The 20,143-nt window shown below is 33.4% G+C and overlaps 2 protein-coding genes across 2 annotated transcripts in view; both read right to left on the bottom strand.

Annotated features, from left to right (window-relative positions):
- Positions 1-969: 969 nt before the first annotated feature.
- On the bottom strand, positions 970-15,587 carry LOC127948409 (uncharacterized). The gene is made up of 7 exons (XM_052544843.1): positions 15,578-15,587; positions 15,360-15,479; positions 14,391-14,443; positions 8,902-9,062; positions 7,195-7,382; positions 1,502-1,555; positions 970-1,106 (listed from the first exon to the last, which is right to left on the bottom strand). The coding sequence occupies exons 1-7, from the start codon at positions 15,585-15,587 to the stop codon at positions 994-996; spliced, it is 699 nt and encodes a 232-aa protein (XP_052400803.1). The 3' UTR covers positions 970-993.
- Positions 15,588-17,563: 1,976 nt separating this feature from the next.
- Positions 17,564-20,143, bottom strand: part of LOC127948408 (deoxynucleoside triphosphate triphosphohydrolase SAMHD1-like) — a 29,836-nt gene continuing 27,256 nt past the window's right edge. Inside the window, exon 12 of the mRNA XM_052544842.1 lies at positions 17,564-17,653. Within this exon, the coding sequence (XP_052400802.1) occupies positions 17,564-17,653 (90 nt within the window). The remainder of the gene's footprint in view (positions 17,654-20,143) is intronic.

Here is a 20,143-nt window from a genome sequence, read left to right as displayed (position 1 = left end):
ATGTGAAAAGCCCATTTATTGGTTAAAAAAAAAAGTAAATATTTGTAATTCTGTTGATCGAATGTTCAAGGTAGAGCTTAAGGTTTTTTTACTGATTCTATCTAGATTGCTACTGATACAGGTAAGTGCTATTTGGATAAGCATGTCTTTGGCTGTCTTGTAAACAAGAAAGCATATCAAACAATGATTTATTTTTATTTTTTTATCATTCACCTACATGGACTGTACATGTGTGATTGCATGACTTATGTATTCAGTAAGGATCTTTATTTAGTAAGTTTGTTTAGCCAGTTAAATTCTCTCATACAGCTTGAGCAATTAAGCTCCAAAAGATCTACTCTGTTCACCAAATTTTTTCATTGAACATTATTCACTAAACCCAATTAGTGCAGCTTGTTTTCCCAAGCCTTGCTGTAAACTCTGTAAACTCTTGTTTTTTTAAGCTCCTTTTCATACAGTGTTGTTTCGGACATCACATTTCTTTTCTTTTTCTTTTTTATATAGTATTATAATGTATTTGTGTCAGATGACTGAGTACATCGCAATAAGTAAATAGCACATTCATTTAAGCATAATACAATACACAGAGTTTAAAATGCTACTTGTAATACATGTATATTTGGACAGAAGGGTCATGGTGCTTACCTTCCACTTTTCATCTAAAAAGAGAACAAACAGGGGTTATTAAACATGACATGCTAATCAGTGATCTCATAAGAACTGATATGAAATGCAACTAAATTGACAAACATTACATTAATGATAGAGTTTTTTCCACACACACACACACACACACACACACACACACACACACACACACACACACACACACACACACACACACACACAGACGTTAGGTTTCCCTGTTTTATGGGCATTTTCCATAGACATAATTATTTATATACAGTACAAACTGTATTTTCTGTCCTATAAAACCATTACCCTAAACACAACCTTCACTAAAAGCAAAAAAAAAAAAATCAGTTTCAAATTCTACCATTTTGAGCCAGGAATGCAGGGAATACCTGAGGCTCTTTCTTTCTGTTCTTTTTCTGTTCTGGTCTTCTCTTCTGATGGACCTGGTTGTTGGCCATCTCCATTGGCACCTGCACCAGGTGTTAAACATCAAAGAAACAAATCAAACTAACAACTATGCCTCCTGTCCAATTACTTCAACATACTTCTAAATATTAAACATGCATATAATTATGTAAGTATGCAGTACATGTAAACAAGAAAGGCTATCGGTGACTTTGATTTCAACCTTCATCGAATGACAATAAAAGTCATCAACGGAAAGAAGACAATGTGATAATTCAAAACTAAATAAAATTTCAATTTCAGATTCTTAATGTAATGGTAAATATGCAGCTGAATATGTACATGGTACTAGACAAAAAAGTGAAAAACATTTTATAAATATTAGCTCCAAATAGCACTGTAAAATAATTAACCGACCACAAACATTGGCATCAGTCGACAGAGAGGCTCAGACTCTTACCAGGCCAGGCTTTACGGATGAATTTCTCAAACAGATGAGAGAATGGACCATGACCTTAAAGATAAAGACATAAAATATACTGATCAACTCATGGTTCATATGTTGCTCAGCACTGTAAAAAAAAAAAAAAAATTATTAAACGGCGAAATGCTTGGGAGGGTGCCAAACATTAAGCATTAAAAGAAAAAAATAATGCTTAAAGAATATATTTTTTTTAAAGCATGCATATACATTGTAATACTCCCTAAAAGGGAAGAAGACATAACTTCATAACAGAAGGGTTAAGTAAATTATGTTACTTTTGTTTGCTTTGCTCAAAAAAAGTCTCGTAACATCACAAAACTGATGTTGAGTCACTGTTGTCACATGGACTTTTTTACTGATGTACTTACAGTACTATGCTTTTGGAACTGGGAACATTTCAGTTCCGTAGAATATAGAGAGTCAGATAGCTCTCTGATTTCCTCACAAATGTCTTAAACTGTGTTCTGAAGATGAACGAAAGTCTTACAGGTTTGGAACGACATGAGGGTGAGAAATTACTGACATCATTTTCATTTTTGGGGTGAACTAACCCTTTAAATCCCAACAGAACATTGCACACTAACAGATTTCTCTAGATCTCAGCATCTTCACTTATTACAAACCAGTCTGACTTGATTTCTTTCATACAAAACTTCTTATTGAGAGTTAACAGAGGTTTGGTGGATGTTTTATTAAAATTAATAAAGTTTGAAGGGGGATACGTGTTTGCTTTAGTTGGACTTCTGACCCTTGACTCTTTAACATAGGTTTGTCTCCGGCTGCTTCAGATTGAACTTCAGATGAAGTTGTATACGTATTCATGATGATTTTGTCATCGTGTAGTGACTTGATTCCCTAACTTCATCAGAAATGTCTAATGGCAGAGCATGCTAAATTCATTTTTTTAGCAATGTTTGCTATAACAAATGTGCTTTAGAAACACAGTTACAGCAATCAGAAGAAAAAAAAAAAAAACACTGCGATTATAAATTCAAGGGTCAGAAGCCCACCTAGAGAAAATGCTAATCTCCACAATTATGACTTCAAACTTGATTATTTTCAAAAATACATCCATCTTAACTAACTAATCTCAATAAGAAGTTTTGTATGAAACAAATAAAGTCAGACTGGTTTGTAATAAGTGAAGATGCTAGAGAGATCTGTTAGTGTTTCAATATGTGTTTTGATATTGTATTAAGAGATTATTTTTGTAATTTTACCTACATTAGTTTGTAATGTAAGAAATAAAATGTATTTTTAAAATGTAATTTTCTGTATATAAAATGTGAATTACTGTAATTTGTCATTAACGTCATAATACTTAAAATAACCACCACATAGTTAATTCAGAGATAATTTTACAGAGTTTTGACTGCAATTCAAAATAAAGAAAACAACCTGAAAAAAATGTTATTTTCTGTAAAATAACATTTATTTATTTATTTTTTTACAGTGAAGAATATTCCATACACTGTAAAAAATGTTGCCGTTAAATAACAGTAATTTTCTGGTAGCAGGGGTGCCAGTAAAGTACTGTTAATTTACAGCTCTTAGCCATTAATTTACCACTCTTATTTTTTAACAGTATTTTACCGTAAATTCTACCATGGAAATTAACTCCACTCCCACTGCTTCAAACAGTTCGAGTTTTTAAACTAGCATTCCTGCGATGTTAGTACTAGGAACTTATTTCATTAGAGTCCACTGAGAAGGAATATTTCTTACACTTAATGTGCAGTAATAAAGTAACTAAATACATGACTTTTACTCAAATCACTGCAGCTCATTGTCAGCTGTATTACACATGTATGTGCTGAAGTACTTAACACAGAGATCACCACTGCATCAGCGACTCCACATTTACTGCCTTTATATAAAGCAGCAGAAAATCAGAATTTGTGGCTCATCATTGACTGAAGCACCGGCTCTACTCTACAGCACAATGGTGAACAACAAAACTACATTAAACTAAACGATCTCTCTTGTGCAAACACACATTAATACAGTCAAGTTCAGTATTTACTCTCATTATCAGTGTATGACTTTGCCTAATTTTTTTTCTATGGATGTTCACAAATATTTTAGTTAAATTAACTTATTTTTCATTTGGTAAATCTGACGTTTACATTTTACAGTATATTACTGTTTTTCCTTGACTTGACGGCAAAAAACTGTAGAAAAACACTTTTTTTTTGCTGGCAACCATTAATTTACGGCAAGAAACAGTAGAAAAACAGTTATTTACTGGCAGCAGGGGTGCCAGTAAATAACTGTTTTTCTACAGTTTGTTTCCTGTAAATTAATTACAGTTTATTACTGTTAAATTATGTTTCATTCTGTTTTTTCTTCATCTTAAATCTTTAACCCTTTAAACCCCACAAGAAAATCCTCAGTTTTAAATGAACACTTATAATGTGTGCACACTACAGAGTGTTAGAGTAACACTGAATCAGTGAAGTTAATGAGATAATTCGGTGATTAATTGATGATTGAGCATTAGTGATAAACACCTGCAGAATCACTGAAGGAAAGAGAAACACAAGAACTACAAATGACTTCAGCCACAGCCTTAGATGAAATCAACTGAATAAAAGAATACATCAAATCTCTCAAGATCTGATTAAACAACTACTAAAACAGCTTCACCAGATTCACATTACTAACCAGACTGACTTTATTTCTGTCAGATGTCTACAGAAGAACTTATGGAGAGTTAAATAGGTTTAGGTGTTTTTTTCACTACCATGATTGAGATCAGTGTTTACTTTAGTTGGGCTCTTGAACGTGACTTTTCAACAACTAAGGTTTTTTTTTTTTTTTTCATGCTGTAACAATGCGCCTTTGGAACCTGTTATAGCAAAACAAAAGTACACAGAAGAAAAAAAAAATCTGATATTGTTGTTTATAGATTGACAAGAACAAATACTATTATTTCTGATCTAATCCCGTATCTCTTCTCTTATTGAATATTGATACTACAGCATGAGAAGGAACACTGCTGAGCCATAAGTTATGAAAGACTGTTAAGAAAATGTCACTCATAATAAATAAATAAAAAACCTTTGCTGAAATTTAGACAGAAATATCAAGAATCAGCGTATGAATCATAACAATGGTGACAATCCACAAAATAAATGAACAGATCAGTTCTGAACATCACAACACATGCTACTAAAACTTAAAACAAATGCAAAATTATAAGCACATAAGAATTCAAGAAAATAAGTGAACAATTCAGGGGCATAATTTATTCATGCCGCAATGCATGCTGGGAATCATGGATGAGTTTTATCCTGTGCTGGTACCCAGCATGCATTGCATCATGAACCTTTTGATTGTCACCATTGTTGAGATTCATATGCTGATTGTTGATTTCTCTCTTTGAGTGTTGTGAAGACTGCTGCCCGAAATACTTTTTAACTAAAACTAGTCGTTAAATCCATAAATACTGGTTATCACACTACTTTTCAATCTTACTAAATTGAAGTGTCATTCACTCAAATATTTCAACACCAAATTAATATTTGATTATTATAACAACACTTTAAGTCAGTCTAGTAGATCATGCCTGTTAGAAACAACCATAATCACTTGACTATCAAAATTAATACTGCTGTAACAGATGCATCATAAAGATACAAATACAGGAATAAAACAAAATGTAAAGTGTAAAAGTCAATGGTCAGGAGCCCAACTAAAGCAAACACTGATCTCCACAATGGTGACGCTAAACGAAACAGTAACATTATCATCTAAATATCTTTAATTCTCAATAAGATCTTTTGATCTCTGTTCTCTGATCTGACAGAAATAAAGTCAGTCTGGTTAGTAATGTGTGAAGTTGGTGAAGCTGTTTGTTGATTGTTTAAATCTTCAGTTGATTTCATCTAAGGCTGTGGCTGAAGTCAGTTGTATTTCATGTGTTTGTCTTGTTATGTTTTTTTTTTCTTCAGTGATTCTACTCATTAACAGCAGCTGTTGATCATTGTCTGAATTCACTCATTAGTGTTCATTCTCTCTGTCAGGTGGACTATATTAGTAAACTCATGTAGGGAATAGTGAATGAGGGTGTAGGGTGTGATTTGAAACACAGCCGCTGAGTGTCGAATTTGAACGTTGTTATTTTACGATATATAGCAGCAGGCTACTTCTCGAAAACGATGAATATTACCCAGAATGCACTGTTTAAATGAAAAACAGTATTTTACTGTCGAAATTTGGCCGTTTTTTTACAGCGATTTTTAACAGTGTACTGCACTGTTAAAAATCACTGTTAAAAAACGGCCAAATTTTGATTTCTGATTCAGTGTTACTCAAACACTCTGTAGTGTGCACACATTATAAGTGTTCATTTAAAACTGAGGATTTTCTTGTGGGGTTTAAAGGGTTAAAGATTTAAGATGAAGAAAAAACAGCATGAAACATAATTTAACAGTAATAAACTGTAATTAATTTACAGGAAACAAACTGTAGAAAAACAGTTATTTATTGGCACCCCTGCTGCCAGTAAATAACTGTTTTTCTACTGTTTCTTGCCGTAAATTAATGGTTGCCAGCAAAAAAAGTGTTTTTCTACAGTTTGTTGTCGTTAAGTCAAGGAAAAACAGTAATATACTGTCAAATGTAAACGTCAGATTTACCAAATGAAAATAAAAGTTAATTTAACTAAAATATTTGTGAACATCCATAGAAAAAAAAATAGGCAAAGTCATACACTGATAATGAGAGTAAATACTGAACTTGACTGTATTAATGTGTGTTTGCACAAGAGAGATCGTTTAGTTTAATGTAGTTTTGTTGTTCACCATTGTGCTGGAGAGTAGAGCCGGTGCTTCAGTCAATGATGAGCCACATATTCTGATTTTCTGCTGCTTTATATAAAGGCAGTAAATGTGGAGTCGCTGATACAGTGATGATCTCTGTGTTAAGTATTTCAGCACATACATGTGTGCTATAGCTGACAATGAGCTGCAGTGATTTGAGTAAAAGTCATGTATTTAGTTACTTTATTACTGCACACTAAGTGTTTGCATCGTTATATTAAGAAATATTACTTCTCAGTGGACTCAAATGAAAGAAGTTCATAGTACTAACATCGTAGGAATGCTAGTTTTAAAAACTCGAACTGTTTGAAGCAGTGGGAGTGGAGTTATTTTCCATGGTAGAATTTACAATAAAATACTGTTAAAAAATAAGAGTGGTAAATTAATGGTTAAGAGCTGTAAATTAACAGTACTTTACTGGCACCCCTGCTGCCAGAAAATTACTGTTATTTAACGGCAAAAAAATTTACAGTGTGTCTTCCTTTAATTAAACACAAGAATCACATCTATTGTCAGGCATTAAAGGGTGTAAAGTATGCATTATCAATGTCCACATGGTGTTCGGAGATACATTTAAAAGAGGGTCAGATTTAGGTAAATTCATGTGAACATTATCTCATCACATCATCTTATTGCTAAATCATAAAAAAAAAAAAATCACTAAATCATTCTCCTTTTTTAGCACAAACAATTAAAACAATTGCATGAATGAAATCATTCTTGTGAACATTCATTGTAAATACTTTAACTCACATGTTTATATCTTTATAAGTACTTCATTATATAACAACAACAAAAAAATATTTTTATACTGCTCAATTGTGCATATGCATTGCTATCACTCACCTAAATTATAGCACAGAGCAGCAATTTGAACACATAGCATGTCTTTTTCAGTAATGTGCTCCTCCTTTTTCTCTTTGAGCTCCTCCTGTTTCTCTCCAAGCTTTTTAATATCCCTCTCTATCTTGTCGATGTACTGGTCTTGTTTCTCTCTCAGAACTTTGAGCAGAGATCCTGCTAAATGTGCCATCCTTCACACAGAAAAGTCATCATTTTAAACAAAACGTCATTTGACCAATTGACTCACTGATTCAGAATCTGGTAGAGTAGATTAAGCTTTCAGTAACTCAATAATTATGTTAATAATTAATAATAATTAATAAAAATAAGTCATTTTAAAGGGTCACGGGTAGAAAGAGCACTTTAAGAACTGCAAACATGTTACACAGTCAAATGCCCAGTGTTAAATTAACACTCCCAGTGTTTATATAATCCACACTCAGAGTGTTAAAAAGGTAACACTGAAGCAGTGTTAAAGTTAACAGAGATAATTTGTTTAGTAATTGAGTGATGATTGAGTATTATAGAAGGGCATCTGTTGTTAAAAGTACAGGTTGTAGGACCTGCCACTAGAGGGTGCACTACCAAAACAATAACAATCGCGTGGTTTGATGACACTAAGAAGGAGAGTGGAATGATGGGATTTGTTTTCTTCTACCCAACCGCTGATGGCCATCAATCAGACAGAAAGATAAATCATGGATTTAATGGATGAGGTAAAGTTTTATAAATGTTGTGTTTGATGTCATAATTGTATTATATTGTATTAGACCCGAGTAATGGAGGGTTTACAACTAAATACATAGCAAACGTGAGTTACGTAAGATTACATACAAAGTCAATGCAAAGATGTGATCAGACTATGGATCAGACGCATCCTCGTGCGAGTCTAGAGACGCAATGCCCTGCGTTTGGCGTGTATGCCCCATAATACTAATCTTGTTGATCGTTATAATAGCATACGTTTTCTGTAAAGACTTGAGCACACATCTTTCTGTGTGTCATTGAGCAGCATTACAGTCTGTAGCTCATGAGCATGTTCTCAAAGATGTTAGCATATGTTTATGTTTTTCATGAAGACATCATCTCATAATGTTTCTTCAACGCTTGTCCTTATCCTACAGCTACTGCTTTTCAGAAGCATTGTTTATGAATATGAATTGGGAGTTATATGCCTTTCCTCTTCATGATCAACAGTTTGATAATGTTTGTTTGCAAAGTGTTTTTAGCTTTATGGAGGAAAGGGTCTGGACATTGCATCTGAAACAGCGTCCATCTGTGTTATGAGTGTTTTCACAGATCCCAATACTAATATTTAGGACTCAGTGTCACAGAAAATGACTTATGCTATAAATGCAAAGGCACAATATTAAAATATACACAAGCTGTACTGTATAGTATGGCATAACTACTCTCAGGCAATGTGCAAAGCATGCTGACTCGAAAAGCTAAAGGTGAATTTAGTCAGGATGATTCACCATACTTGTACAGGAAATAGTATAGTTTGTTCATAATACCTAATTTGACATTGAAAAGAGGAGTTGTCCGGGAAAATGTATAGTTTTACTGCAATTATTGTATTATTGATCATCTACAACAAGTCTGATGAGGTCCACACACCAGCAGAGTTTACAATAGCACTAAAACTTATTTTGTATACTGCATATACATTCAAACATTTTTATTTATGTATTTTTTTTTTTACTTTACCCCAGTGAGTGTTCGAAGCGAGTGTGAGTGGCTCCAGGATACACCAGATATGTTCCTCCCAGCTGTTTGATGTGTCTGAGTCTCTGAAACTGAGGAGTGTCAATGATCTTCACCAGCAGGGGGTGCAGCTCAATCTGACCATGAATGGGGTCATTGAAGATCTGCACGACACAAAAAAGGCAAATGTTAGTTCATTAAATGCATTGCCTTAGTTCATAGAGTTTATTACCCTAACAGATTTGAATCAAGGCCTACAGCAGAAATATAACTGACTGATAAAATGTGTATTCATTGTTTATTATAACTGTCAGTTTCTAGCAGAGGACAAACCAGTGTGAGATGACAAAGGAAACACTTTCACCATCACTTTTACAGCCCAAAGATTGTAATTTAAAAGACACACAAAAAATCCTATTGTATTTTTCACAGCCTTCTCTCCTCACTTAACAAAAATAAACACATTCCCCCTTTCTTTCTAATTTATATATTGTTTAATTGTTGCTCTGATTCGGTCTGTTTTCAATCTTTGTCAGTCAACAAATGAATCATAAAAGTGAAACAGAAATAGAAATAAGTCAGAAATAGCTCCTTGACATTTACAAGCAAAGTGTGAGTCTGAGCACTGTCCTTCAGAGCCCTGAATCTCTGGTGAATCTATCAATAGTGCAGATGATTATAAATCACATATAAATTGAGTGCAAACAAACATGCACTGGCCCTTTACCATGACCATCTGATCAGTTTGTCTTCTCACAACTTTTGCTGACAAATGTTATATCAGTCAGCAAAACATTAAATATTAAATAATAGTGACTTTAAACTTGATTATTTTCAATAAAACACTGCTGCCTGTGCAGGGCCAGTGCTAAGGGGTCAACGGTTTGCCAGTGAGCTTATTCTGAGAGACCCTGCGCTCTGTTCTTGTGTTTCTCTTTTCTTCAGTGATTCTGTTTGTTAACAGCAGCTGTTCATCACTAATTCACAATTATCATTAATTTAATCACTTAATTATTTAATTACAATGTATAGCTTCTTTTTCTGAAGTCAACTCATTTAAGTTCAGAGTACTTATAAATGTTAGTTTTAAAACTTAAATGGTTTAAGGCAATCGGTTTCCTCAAACGGTTTGAGTTAACATAACTTGTCAGGTTTTAGTGAAGCTGTGTCTGAAGTCACTGTAAAACCCAATAAGTAAACTTAACTCAGACCGTTTGAGTAAACTGATATCCTTAAAAACCTGACAAGTTATGTTAACTCAAACCATTTGAGGAAACCGATTGCCTTAAACCATTTAAGTTGAAAAAACTAACAGTTATGAGTACTCTGAACTTAATTCAGTTGAGTTCACTGAAAGAAGATATACATTGCAATTAAGTAATGATTAATTGAGTGATAATTGAGCATTAGTGATGAACAGCTGCTGTTAACAAACAGAATTACTGAAGAAAAGAGAAACACAAGAACTACTACAACTGACTTCAGACACAGACTTAGATGAAATCAACTGAAATAAAATACATGAAATCTCTCAAGATCTGATTAAACAACCCCACAAACAGCATCAGCAGCTCCACTTATTAATAACCAGACTGACTTTATTTCTGTCAGACGTCTACAGAAGATCTTATTGAGAATGAACTAAGGTTTAGATGTTGATAATAACACAGCACCTACTTAGCCAGATCACACAATTGATGATTGTCGTCATCATCAGTAAGCTGGATAATAACCAATATCTGATAATATTTTCTCTGGGTTTTTGAATTACAACAAATGTGTTTTAGAAACACATGGTTATAACAGCCAGAGAAAAGACTAAGACAGAAAAATAGAGGGTCAAGAGCTCAACTAAAGCAAACACTGATCTCTAACATGGTTACTTCAAATGAAACAATAAATCAACATCTAAACCTTAGTTCATTCTCAATAAGATCTTCTGTAGACGTCTGACAGAAATAAAGTCAGTCTGGTTATTAATAAGTGGAGCTGGTGATGCTGTTTGTGGGGTTGTTTAATCAGATCTTGAGAGATTTCATGTATTTTATTTCAGTTGATTTCATCTAAGGCTGTATCTGAAGTCAGTTGTAGTAGTTCTTGTGTTTCTCTTTTCTTCAGTGATTCTGTTTGTTAACAGCAGCTGTTCATCACTATTTCTCAATTATCACTCAATTAATCACTTCATTATTTAATTGCAATGTAAATCTTCTTTCAGTGAACTCAACTGAATTAAGTTCAGAGTACTTGGTTTAAGGCAATAAAAATGGTTTAAGGCAATCTGTTTACTCACAGTTAAGTTACTTGTCGGGTTTTAAAGTGATATAGTCAAAACACTTCAGTGCTAAAACTGTAGTTAAATCTTTTGTTTTCCAACCAGCAGCATTTTGCCATTCACACCTTCAATATCCTGGAACAACTTACGTATACTTAATGTAGATAATCACTGAAGATTTTTTTGCAGAAAACTGTAATGTTTCATATGATCACTGATAGTGTAGTTGAGGTATTAAATGGACAATATGTAACAAAAGTACCAAACATCCAGAAAAAATACACAGCATAAATGTATAGTTGAGATGTGATAAAAGTTATATCATTTGTATTATTCAAAATTATTCTTTCTGTGCAACAGCGTTGTAAAAACCTGTAAACTGGAAATGAGGAGAATCTGAGGATTAGTGGCATGAAATTTATTTATTAGTATCTACTTTCTAAAGCTTCCAGATACCCTGCCATGGAATGTCTACAGTAACTTCATCAAGGCTGCAGGGCTTTCTTTCATCTCTAAAACAGCTGTTTCACAGTTGCTTGTCACAATTCACAAACGCAGTATGAGGTCAGACATGTACATTTTTTATTAATGCTTTAAACATTCTGCTCTAAAGTGAAAAATGAAAAATGTAGAGATGTTATGGCACTACCATCAGCTAAACTTCACTGGCAACTCAATAGACAATAGAGTTTTTTTCTCACCTTTAATTGTTAGCTTACCCACCTAGACATTTTTTAATGTTCTAGGAATGTTTTCAGCGGCTAGTTTTATTTTAGTTCCCAGAATGTTCTGCTAAAAGTTAGGATAACAATCTCTAAAAACATTCTAAAAATGTCTATTGATAACATTGTTACAACATTATTCTCTAACATTCCAATAAAGCTTCCCATCACACTAGATGTGGACTGCACTGTAAAAAATGGTGCCGTTAAATAACAATAATTTACTGGCAGCAGGGGTTTCTACAGTTTGTTTGCTGTAAATTAATTACAGTTCATTACTGTTAAATTATGTTTCATGCTGTTTTTTTCTTCATCTTAAATATTTAACCCTTTAAACCACACAACAAAATCCTCAGTTTTAAATGAACACTTATAATGTGTGCACACTACAGAGTGTTTGAGTAACACGGAATCAGTTAATTTAATGAGATAAAACTGTGATTAATTGATTATTGAGCATTAGTGATGAACAGCTGCTGTTAACAAACAGAATCACTGAAGAAAAGAGAAACACAAGAACTACTACAACTGACTTCAGACACAGACTTAGATGAAATCAACTGAAATAAAATAATTCATCAAATCTCTCAAGATCTGATTACACAACTACTAAAACAGCTTCACCAGATTCACATTAATAACCAGACTGACTTTATTTCTGTCAGATGTCTACAGAAGATCTTATCGAGAGTTAAAGAGGTTTAGGTGTTTTTTCAGTACAATGACGGAGATCAGTGTTAACTTTAGGTGGGCCCTTGAACCGTGACTTCTTTTTAACACTAAGGTTTTTTTTTTTTTTTTTTTTAGTTTTTTTTGCATGTTGTAAAAATGTGTCTTTGGAGCTTGTTATAGCAAAAAAGTCAGCAGAAAAAAAAAATTATAATATTGTTGTTTATAGGTTTAGAAGAAAATTAATAAATAGATCATTTAGATCAATAGATCAATAGATTTACAAAATAAATAGATCAGTTCTGAACATCACAAAACATGCTACTAAAATGTAATACAAAAGCAAAAATATAAGCACATGAGATTTCAAGAAAATAAGTGGACAATGCAGGGGCATAATTTATTCATGCTGCAATGCATGCTGGGATTCATGGATGAGGTTCATTCTGTGCTGGTACCCAGCATTCGTTGCATCATGAACCTTTTGATTATCACCATTGTTGAGATTAATATGCTGATTCATACACTGAAGCAAGCAATATTTCTAAGCAAGCTATTATTATGCTCTGTTTGTTATTGTTCAATTTTAATAATATTAAAACAAAGATAAATGTAATTAGGTCATATTTCTACATCTAATTGCTATTTAGTTGCTATTATCACAACAGTTGAAGTCAGTCTAGTAAATTATGGCAAATAGAAACAGCCGTTTTCATCTAAGGCTGTGGCTGAAGTCAGTTGTAGTTCTTGTGTGTGTCTTGTTTCTCTTTTCTTCAGTGATTCTACTCGTTAACAGCAGCTGTTCATCAGTGTCTGAATTCACTCATCAGTGTTCATTCTCTTTGTCAGGTGGACTGTATTAGTAAACTCATTTAGGGAATAGTGAATGAGGGTGTAGGGTGTGATTTGAAACACAGGTGATGTTGGTTACTTGCTGGTATTAGAACTTTCCTTTTGTAGTGATCTGATCAACTGGTTTTATCTGGAGTTGAATCTATACTATTAATTTAATATTAGTGACTATAGCAGATGCAATGCATAATATCTTACAAATTTATGTCATATTTTGTCTGTTATTTTTAAATTACATTGTTAATGAACCAGAGAAAGCTTAGACACACAGAGACCTCAAGAATTACTGTATGCATCTCAACAATGATGACATGCTTCTGGGTGCCATGGATGAGCTTTGTGTAATGTACCCATAATACATTGCAGCATTGAGATTCGTACACTGAATCTTGATGTTTGTGGGACAAAGAAAGCTTGTTTTTAATCCTTGAAACAATCTGCTTAAAATTCAGTTGGGTCTCAGGCTGTTGCACCATTAAGCTGCTTTAATAAACAATATGTAACTAATATCATACATTAGATTGGGTGACAACAGGTATCCTGACCACATATGTGATTATGTATTAATCATTGACAAGCAATCAGTGTCGCCTAACCTCATTTTCTCTTACTGTTTTTGCCATAATAAAGATTACAGCAGTTAAAGAACAACACTTACAAGTCAAGTGTCAAATTGCACAAATAAAGCCAGCACTTACCACCATTATGGTGACATCAAAACAAACTATTACTTTTAAACAAGGCAAGGCATCTGCTAAAATCTTAATAAGAATGTTAGGGGATAATGTTCTAATAATGTTATTTATAAACTTTTGTGGAATGTTTTTAGAGAACGTTATCCTTTCTTTTGAGAGAACGTTCTGGGAACAAAAATAAAATTACCCGCTAAAATCATTGTTAGAACAATCATGGTAATGTTCTGAGAACATTTTTAGAACAAAAAAATCTAGCTGGGTAGTTTCATTTTTATTTGTTACCTTGCTTGTAGAAGTTTCCTCATACTCCTCTTCTTCATCAACATCATCTTCACCTATGAAAAGGCATTTAACAATAGTCACATAACAACAACAACAACAACAACAACAATAATAATAATAATAATAATAATAATAATAATAATAATCAGTATTATCTGGGAAACTATAACAATAGTGTCAGACAAAAAGAGAGAACATCTGACAAGAGATCGGAGACCATTCCTTCATCCAGAATCACTCCAGACCCTTCAGATTCCCAGCTTCTTAATCCTCTTCCAGGCTGTTTTGTAACATATTATGGTGATTAGAAATTCTTAATTATTGCCCTGATGGTGGAAATAGGGATTTTCACTGCTCTAGCTCTTTTCTTAAAGCCACTTCACCAATTTGTGAAGCTCAATTATATTTTTCTGCACATTGGAAATATATTCTTTGGTTTTTCTCATTGGGATGATTAAGAGAATTTGGGCTTTGTTTTCCCTCCTCTTTATATTTTGTGAAACAGGTAGCCATGGCTGGATAATTTCATGTTTATAATCATGCTGAAGTGCTCAAAATTGTGAACATACTGTACATGGGCATATACTTCAGAGATATTTTACTCATAAGAATTTCTAGGGGGGCCAAAAATCGTGTCCAACGAGTACCGTAAAAGTCTCAATTTTTTTCATAGTTTTGGCTGGTCCTGCGACTTAAAGTCAGGTGTGACTTATTTATCAAAATTCATCTGACATAAACCAAGAGAAAACATTACCATCTACAGCCGCGAGAGGGCTGAAAAAAAAAAAAAACATTTCATAAAGATATTTCCCCCCATTTTAAATTCTTATTATCCAATGAAAGGTTAGATTTTTCAAATAAAAGAACAAAATGATAAACAACACAGATCAATTTTCACATCCACCTTTGATCATATTTACCAAAGGTGCCAACTGGCCATGAGTGTAGCAGCAAAATTTCCTAAATTACCTGCATCATGCCCGAAATCAATGAATGTGTTTTCATTGTCTTTGCACCACTCATGAAAGCACTTCTGAGCTTTCTGCTGGACCTCCTTCTGATGCTCCTGATCCTCAGGATCATAATAGACTCTCACAAGAAATTCGTGAAACTTCTCTGGTTTAAGGCTGGACACCTGCAAGGAAAAGAGAATCCAAACTCAACCTGTTAAACATCCTTTCTCAAACCAGGATACATGCTTTCACTTACCCAGAGATGAACTCTGGTATCTATCTATCTGTCTATCTGTCTGTCTGTCTATCTGTCTGTCTGTCTATCTATCTATCTATCTATCTATCTATCTATCTATCTATCTATCTATCTATCTATCTATCTATCTATCTATCTATCTATCTGTCTATCTGTCTGTCTGTCTGTCTGTCTGTCTGTCTGTCTATCTATCAACTTAATTAAGCAGACGATCTAATGCTCAAGAGAATCATAATCATGAATACTAGTTCAGTATGACAATGTTGGAGAGGAGTCAGATTTCTCACCTGGCATTTTTTCATCTTGAAAGCTGTTTTCAGGTCACTCTTGCTGTAGAAATGAACATTATCAATAGGCTCCTTGCCCACTTCACCAAAACCCATCTCAAGAACCTGAATGAGAAGCATTTTCAGACAGGACAAATTCAAACTGTAAAAAGATGAGCAGTACAAAACTGACATTTAAAATAATAATAATAATAATAATAATAATAATAATAATAATAATAATAATAATATTTTATAAAGAAACTGTTTAAACATACATAAATTTCAAAGTCCGTTGCCTTCATTTTTTTTTCCAACAGCATATCATCCCAGAGATCCTTCAGTAATATCTATCACAATATATGAAAAGCAAACAAAAAAAAAGAGAAAAAAAAAAGAAAGAAAACATTGAGAAGGAAAATGTACACTCGGGTTCAAAAGTATGAGGTCAGTAAGATTTTTAAATTAATACATTTATTAAGCATTCTTTAGCATTAAATTGATCAAAAAAACATTTATAATGTTACAAAAGATTTATGTTTCAAATAAATGCTATTGTTTTGAGCTTTCTATTCATCTGTGAATCCTGAACAAATAAAATGTATGTGCTATAAGAAAAAGAGTACCTTATACACTTCAATCTTGAAGGCTTTAACAGGCTTGGCGGCTTTCAAGCTGTCATTTTGTATTTCCTAAAGAAATGAAGGATCAGTCGTATGCAAATAACACATTAAATATGAAATGAGTAAAAAAAAACTAAATATTAATCTGGAAAAAAAACTGCCACATTATGCGTGTGAATATCAAATAAAAAGACATCTTAATATAAAACAAAATAGCAATTTACAGCTAAAGTAAATTTCATTTGTTGTATGGATGTATGGATAGTAGATAATTGAATAACCAACAATTGCTTAAGAAATGTGTAACTGAAATGACTATTTTGAAATTGATTACCTTAATCTTGAAGGCTTCATCAGACTGATCTTCCAAACTGAGCAGCAGTATTTTCTAAATTTTTTAAAAGCAGTCAATCTTATGCAAGCAGGCTTAATTAAAGTAATATAAATTATTCATATGATATTTTAGGCTTTTTAACTTCAATAACATTTCTTTTAATATATATTCAATAATAATATATCAAGCAACTCAAACGGTGTGGACATGACATAAAAATATACATTTTAAATAATAATGAATTACACATATAAACATAAAGTAAACTTTATGGTCATTTAAATCATACGAATCTTTCAGTCTCGTTCATTTCTGAGCTAAGAGAGATGAGTACCCGATACACTTTGTTCTTGAAGGCTTCCTCAGGATGGTCTTTCAAGCACTTCAGCATTTTTTCCTAACAAGAAATCCAATATCAATCATACATGAAATACTATAGACAATTAAAAAAATTCAAACATATTTGAATGATATTTAAAGATCTTTAAATATTATAAAAACACATCATTCAGGGAGCTCCAACTACAAAATTGTAATTAAATGTTAATTTTATGATGCACAAACGAACACTATGTGCTTCAGTTATATGTGTGGAGTGTCATATGTCAAATGAACTGACATGAATCTATAAGTCTTCAGTGATCATCACTCCACAGTGTCAGTGACAAGCCATTAAAGTGAATGACTTGTAAGGGATCGCATATTTACACACATTAATCTAATTTAACTACACAATTCTGTTTAAATGAAGTTCCTTACACAAAATATTGTGTCCTCAGGATCCAGACTATGGTTATTGACCTTGTCCTCCCAATGGCTTGTCAGCTTTTCCTTTAAGGAAAAAGAGTTACTCAGTAAAATACGTCATGACATTTATTAGAAAATACAATTATGCATTGTTATATATATATATATATATATATATATATATATATATATATATATATATATATATATATATATATATATATACAGTATTGTTCAAAATAATAGCAGTACAATGTGACTAACCAGAATAATCAAGGTTTTTCGTATATTTTATTATTGCTATGTGGCAAACAAGTTACCAGTAGGTTCAGTAGATTCTCAGAAAACAAATGAGACCCAGCATTCATGATATGTACGCTCTTAAGGCTGTGCAATTGGGCAATTAGTTGAATTAGTTGAAAGGGGTGTGTTCAAAAAAATAGCAGTGTGGCATTCAATCACTGAGGTCATCAATTTTGTGAAGAAACAGGTGTGAATCAGGTGGCCCCTATTTAAGGATGAAGCCAACACTTGTTGAACATGCATTTGAAAGCTGAGGAAATGGGTCGTTCAAGACATTGTTCAGAAGAACAGCGTACTTTGATTAAAAAGTTGATTAGAGAGGGGAAAACCTATAAAGAGGTGCAAAAAATGATAGGCTGTTCAGCTAAATATGATCTCCAATGCCTTAAAATGGAGAGCAAAACCAGAGAGACGTGGACGAAAACGGAAGACAACCATCAAAATGGATAGAAGAATAACCAGAATGGCAAAGGCTCAGCCAATGATCACCTCCAGGATGATCAAAGACAGTCTGGAGTTACCTGTAAGTACTGTGACAGTTAGAAGACGTCTGTGTGAAGCTAATCTATTTTCAAGAATCCCCCGCAAAGTCCCTCTGTTAAAAAAAGGCATGTGCAGAAGAGGTTACAATTTGCCAAAGAACACATCAACTGGCCTAAAGAGAAATGGAGGAACATTTTGTGGACTGATGAGAGTAAAATTGTTCTTTTTGGGTCCAAGGGCCACAGGCAGTTTGTGAGACGACCCCCAAACTCTGAATTCAAGCCACAGTACACAGTGAAGACAGTGAAGCATGGAGGTGCAAGCATCATGATATGGGCATGTTTCTCCTACTATGGTGTTGGGCCTATTTATCGCATACCAGGGATCATGGATCAGTTTGCATATGTTAAAATACTTGAAGAGGTCATGTTGCCCTATGCTGAAGAGGACATGCCCTTGAAATGGTTGTTTCAACAAGACAATGACCCAAAACACACTAGTAAACGGGCAAAGTCTTGGTTCCAAACCAACAAAATTAATGTTATGGAGTGGCCAGCCCAATCTCCAGACCTTAATCCAATTGAGAACTTGTGGGGTGATATCAAAAATGCTGTTTCTGAAGCAAAACCAAGAAATGTGAATGAATTGTGGAATGTTGTTAAAGAATCATGGAGTGGAATAACAGCTGAGAGGTGCCACAAGTTGGTTGACTCCATGCCACACAGATGTCAAGCAGTTTTAAAAAACTGTGGTCGTACAACTAAATATTAGTTTAGTGATTCACAGGATTGCTAAATCCCAGAGAAAAAAAAAATGTTTGTACAAAATAGTTTTGAGTTTGTACAGTCAAAGGTAGACACTGCTATTTTTTTGAACACACCCCTTTCAACTAATTGCCCAATTGCACAGCCTTAAGAGCGTGCATATCATGAATGCTGGGTCTTGTTTGTTTTCTGAGAATCTACTGAACCTACTGGTAACTTGTTTGCCACGTAGCAATAAAAAATATACTAAAAACCTTGATTATTCTGGTTAGTCACATTGTACTGCTATTATTTTGAACAATACTGTATAACAATGCATAATTGTATTTTCTAATAAATGTCATGACGTATTTTATATATATATATATATATATATATATATATATATATATACTCTCAGAAAATAAAGTACATAATTGTACCTTTATGGGTACAATATCTTGTCACTGGGGATGTACCCTTGGCATAGGGTACAAATTTGTACCCTTGTGATTTGTAAGAGACCAGTTTTGTACCTTTGGTGACAATTTTGTACCTTTATTTAACAGTATAAAAATTCACCCTTCAAAAAGGGTACAATCGTTGACTATAATGAGATATGATTTTATATATATATTAACACACACACACACACGCTGAATTAAAATCAGAATTTAAAAATATTTTCATTTTAAAAACAGTGCCTAACTGTAACATAGAAATTATCATCTACTGAGTGAGTCTAATTTGCCTGTAAATCCATTTCATCTCCTGGTTTCAGTATAGTCCTTTTTTATCAGCCTTGACACTGCATGCACTAAAGTGACGCTCATAGGACAAAGGATCCACATGGTGTTTATGTTAAAGAGATACTTGATTTGCCAAAACAATGGAATAGACTCAGAATGCAGTACAATCTTAACGTCGGTTAATTCTATGCCTGCTTCTGACATTTTTTGAAGGACCTCCTTGGTTGAAAGCCCTGTAAGAACCAGAGGTGGGTAGTCCAGGGGCCAAAGAGTAAAAGTCCTGCCATATTTTTGCT

The sequence above is a fragment of the Carassius gibelio genome, chromosome B1 (genome assembly GCF_023724105.1).
Source record: "Carassius gibelio isolate Cgi1373 ecotype wild population from Czech Republic chromosome B1, carGib1.2-hapl.c, whole genome shotgun sequence".
NCBI classification, from domain to species: Eukaryota; Metazoa; Chordata; class Actinopteri; order Cypriniformes; family Cyprinidae; genus Carassius; species Carassius gibelio.
The sequence above is the reverse complement of the archived record's forward strand: the minus strand, read 5'-3'. Positions and strand labels throughout refer to the sequence as shown.